The 4,341-nt window shown below is 56.5% G+C and overlaps 1 protein-coding gene across 1 annotated transcript; it reads right to left on the reverse strand.

Annotated features, from left to right (window-relative positions):
* Positions 1–1,249: 1,249 nt before the first annotated feature.
* MYF6 (myogenic factor 6) lies at positions 1,250–3,987 on the reverse strand. The gene is made up of 3 exons (XM_054988879.1): positions 3,200–3,987; positions 2,974–3,064; positions 1,250–1,908 (listed from the first exon to the last, which is right to left on the reverse strand). Exons 1-3 carry the CDS (start codon positions 3,746–3,748, stop codon positions 1,790–1,792), a joined length of 759 nt encoding a protein of 252 aa, XP_054844854.1. The 5' UTR covers positions 3,749–3,987; the 3' UTR covers positions 1,250–1,789.
* Between the last annotated feature and the right edge of the window lie 354 nt (positions 3,988–4,341).

Consider the following 4,341-nt stretch of genomic DNA (forward strand, 5'->3'; position numbering starts at 1 on the left):
TAATCCGGCCTCTTTCTAACACCTCCTTCCCTTCCCCGCCTTTCTGCTGTTTGCAGCCTTTTAAGAGAAACGCGTCGGCCTCGGGGAGAAACCCTCCATGCGCCTGAGGAAGTGAGTTCTGATTCAGAAAAACGTCGGTAGCCTCCCGAGTGCTGCTGCCTTACAAAAGGCGCTCGTGATTTATCCACAGAGGAAGAGAACGGAGGTTTGCCGTTCTTATTTCCCAGGGCTTTGGGACAGCCCAAAGGCACTGCCCAGGGGCGGCCATTCCATCCGCTTCAAGCCACATTCTGAGGAGCGCCAGTCGGTGGATTGGGGCTAAAGACCGTTCCCTGAATGGGAAGAGCTCGGCCTGCCTCCCCGACGCCGCAGCTCTTCAGGCCGCGCCACAAAACACCCGCCGCCGGGCGGGACACTCGATCCCTCTGGCGCTAAGCATTGTGGGGCGGGGGGGGGGGCCGGGGAGGCGTTTCTTGGTGGTCGCCCCGTCCGAGACAATAAACAACTGGCGCTCTCCCGCCTCAGAAGCGGAGTGTTTTCTTAGGCCGCTAATCAGAGGCGCCTCGTTTTCGCGCCCTTTCGGCCGCTTCACCCTTTCCTGTCAGAGGCCTCCTCTCCAGAGAGTTGACGAGCTCCCGTCACAGCCTCGCCACACATGCCTATCAATTCCGCCGAAAACAAGCCTGGGGGGTCCCCGCCTCGTTTCTTCCCGTCCCTCTCCAAAGTGAGGGATTAAACCTGGCGACTGTTCCAACGATGCCAAGCGCATTTCTCCCCCCAAACAGAAGAGATCCCTTTTCCAAATAAAACCCAACCAAGCCTTTTTTTCTTTTTCAAAGCCGTTTCCTAAGGATTCCCTTCCGAAAGTGGACGCACTTTAGTGTATGAATGAGGCCTAGTCGTTTAAAGGGTTTTAGACGGGACTCGGGCAGCGCGCAAGGGGCGCCGGGAGCTGCGTGCGCGCCTCCAGTGCCAGGCTGTGGAGCGAAGCGACTTCCCCCAGCCCAAGAGGGAGCCCCCCCCCTTTAAGGAACCCGCTTCCATGTGTACAGTTATTAATACTCCTTTGACTAAAGCAATCTTTTTGTTTTGAAAAAGAGGTCCGACCCTGTGCCGTTGGAAGTCTGCAGTCACACACACACACATCCAGCAGTTCAAAGTCCTTCCTTTAAGCACTCCGGAGTGGGGAATTTGTTTCAACAACTTTTATACACAAATCTTCAACCTTTTTATACACAAAAGAGGCCTCATGGTTTAAAAAATTTATTTCCAATCTTTATCTGACTTTTATGTACAAGATTACATTCCACGTGTTAAATAGATATTTATCTTGCTCTTTTTTTTAAAAAAAGCGGGTGTTACTAAAATTATGTACAAAAATTTCACACACAAAAAACACTAATCTCGGGATTTTTTTTTAAATAATAAAAAGCAACCCTGAATTTCATTCAAACAGGAATGAACTTTTCCATATATTATTATAGGAAGAATATCCTCACTAGAATACAAGACCATATATTAATTATAAAGGAAGCAGAAGAGTGGGTGGTGGAGGCAACAGGAAGTTAGAAAGAAAATGCCACTGAGTGGGGAAGGATGGACGGGAAAGCTGGTCGGTGCACTTGGGTGCAGAGGGGAAATCTTCCTTTTAAGAAGATGTATTTGGCATCTTTCAATCCCCTCTTTAGGATTTCCAGAAGATTAAATTAATTCATGATTTAGTCTAAAAGTCCAAGCGATGGCCAGTGCCTTGGGCTGCCCGTTTCCTTAAAATGCCATCACGAGATCGCTACTTCTCGATCACTTCCTCCCCGTTGGGCACTTTGCGGTCTTCCGAAGAGATACTGTCCACGATAGAGGAGAGACAACGAAGGCTGCTGGAAGCCGAAGAGTCGACGAGGGGCGCTCCTGGTGGCATAACACAGAAGGGGGGGGGGGGGGGAACGATCATTTTCATAAACCCAGAATTAGGACCGGGGGGGGGCGAGAGGGGGAGGCGAGGCGCCCACCAGGGGCACCCACAAAGTCGACAAGAGAAACAGCCCGCGCAGTCGATCTGGCCATGTTTTGATTGAACTGGCCTCAAGCGCCACAGATTTCCAGCCTGGAGCCGACTTCAAAGCACCCTTCCAGTCCCCACCACATTACTTGAGACTAATGGGCTTTACTTTCACACCAAGAGGAAGAAAGCGCGATCCCAATCCAAGCCCTCCCGCTGAATTCAGTAGGATTTGCTTTTCGGTATTTGCGAATCGCAGCCAAGAACCTGCTCGATAATGCCAGGTTGGCCTCCGTGTTAGTCTGCAGCAGCAGAGTGAAACAGAAGTCCGGCGGCCCCCTTACACACTAACAACATGCATTTAATTTTTGTCTATGGCTGCTGTCTTTTTATAGTTTGAGATCACAGGCGCTTGCGCTGGCACCAAGCGTTGAAGGCGCGGCGAGGCTCCCGCTTTATTCTGCTGCTCTGTGGCAAATGCCAAGTTTGTACTCATTGGACCTTCCAAGAGACTGAGCCTGAGGATGGGAATGTCAGCCCGGCTGCGACGCCACGGCACAACCCTCGCCTAGTTTACTCGGGAGTATGGACGCGAAACTGGGAAGGCGCCGACAGGTTTTTTTCAGGCTCGCAAATCCGGCCCGATTCCTGAAAAGAAGGATTCGGGGCAATGCGCTGCCGATCCCTCGGCGGATCTTGGTGCCACCAGTGCTTAGGGTCGGGCTGCGCCCCGGTTACGATTTCCATAGAGGAGGGCGAGCCTGCCGAGTCGCCGCAAGCACTAGCCCAGTCCCGGCCGGGACAAACATTCCCCAGGAACTCAGTGCCAAAGAGGGCGGCGATCAGAGGGAACGGAGAAATCGGAGCGTCAGCGAAGCCCACCTGGCAAAGTCGGGCCGGACGAGGCAAACCCAGGCGTGCCTCTTCCCTGCCGCCCTCACCTTCCCCCGCCCCGCCACCCCCCGCCGCGTTACCTTCCTTGGGGCTGATGGGCAGCGCCCTGGAATGCTCCGAGCCGCCCGGCCAGTCGGCGCCGCAGGTGCCCAGGAAGTCGGAGGGGGGCATCTGAAGGGGAAGGCAAGAAAAAGGGCTTGAGGGTGGCGGGGAGGGGAGGGGAGGGGCGCGCCCGCCCGCCCGCCCGCCGAGCTAAGGGAGACGGCCGGGGCTGCGGCGAGCGGCGCTGGCAGAGGCAGCGCTTACATTGGCCTGCTTGGCGGCGAAGGCGAAGGCGTCCCCGGCGGCGGGCGGGAGCAGCTCGTGGCCCTTGTCCTGCTGGTCCAGCCTGCGCAGGAGCTCCTGAAGGCGCTCGATGTAGCTGATGGCGCTGCGCAGGATCTCCACCTTGGGCAACCGCTGGTTGGGGTTGGCCACCGTCCGCCTCTTGAGGGCCTCGAAGGCCTCGTTGATCTTCTTGAGGCGCCGCCTCTCGCGCAGCGTGGCCGCCTTGCGCCGGTCGGTGGGCGCCGCCTTGCGCTTGCAGGTCTTGCAGGCCCAGATGAGGCACTGGCCCGGGCAGTGGGGCGGCGGCAGCAGGCCCGGCGGGGCCAGCACGTGCTGCTCCTCGCCGCCGCTGTCGCTGCCGCCGCCGCCGCCCTCCGGGGCCAGCTGGTCGTGGCAGGAGGAGGGCGACAGGGCGCCGTCGCTGCCCGGGTAGAGCGGCGAGCCCTCGGCCATGTCCAGCTGCTGCAGCGCCCCATGTTCCCCGTCCAGGTAGAAGAAATAGGAGCCCGATTCGAAAAGGTCCATCATCCTGCTCTCGCCCGTCGCCTCTGGGCCGCCGGGAGGTGGGCGAGGGGCGCTCGGAGAAGCCCCCGGAGGGAAGCGGCCCGGCGACGGAATTTAATTAGCGCGGTGACATAAGGGCCCGGCCGCTTTATATATAGTAGCCGCTGAAACTCTATCCAACTTTTAGCTGTCGCGGTGCATCACCCTCCGCAAGCCAGGCCAGCCAGTCTCCTTCTGGGTGCTGGCCCGAGACGCTCGTCGACCAGAGTTAGAAACGAAAAAGAAAGAAAGAGACAACCTCCCCCCTCCTCAACAAGTTTCGAGGGGAGGGGGTGAGAAAGTTCAGCACATGTGAATCTCTCGCAGTTGAGTGTGTGTGAAATGGAGGCACTTGGTTTCAGGCCAAAACAGTAGGGCTTAGAATGAAAGTCCCCTTCCCCCTTCTGGGCTAAGTATAGAACTCTAAGGAGGGTATCCTACATAGGCTGACTGTAATGATTATATTTGCAAACATCTCTCTCTGCTTTTTTAAAAACATGCCATCCCTGCCACCTGAATCCATTGGGCCCAGCCCAGGGCTGTAAAGTGTTGTAGCATGAACTTCTAGGGAAGGCTGC

Source organism: Eublepharis macularius, chromosome 9, assembly GCF_028583425.1.
Source record: "Eublepharis macularius isolate TG4126 chromosome 9, MPM_Emac_v1.0, whole genome shotgun sequence".
NCBI lineage: Eukaryota > Metazoa > Chordata > Lepidosauria > Squamata > Eublepharidae > Eublepharis > Eublepharis macularius.

What these genes read in the sequence shown, in the direction of transcription:
- MYF6 (XM_054988879.1), bottom strand. Translation starts at nt 3,748, where the DNA reads ATGATGGACCTTTTCGAATCGGGCTCCTATTTCTTCTACCTGGACGGG. An exon ending in TCGCCGCCAAGCAGGCCAAT is followed by an intron (nt 3,065 to 3,199) that starts GTAAGCGCTGCC and finishes CTTCCCCTTCAG; the next exon opens with ATGCCCCCCTCCGACTTCCT. An exon ending in GCCCATCAGCCCCAAGGAAG is followed by an intron (nt 1,909 to 2,973) that starts GTAACGCGGCGG and finishes TTATGCCACCAG; the next exon opens with GAGCGCCCCTCGTCGACTCT.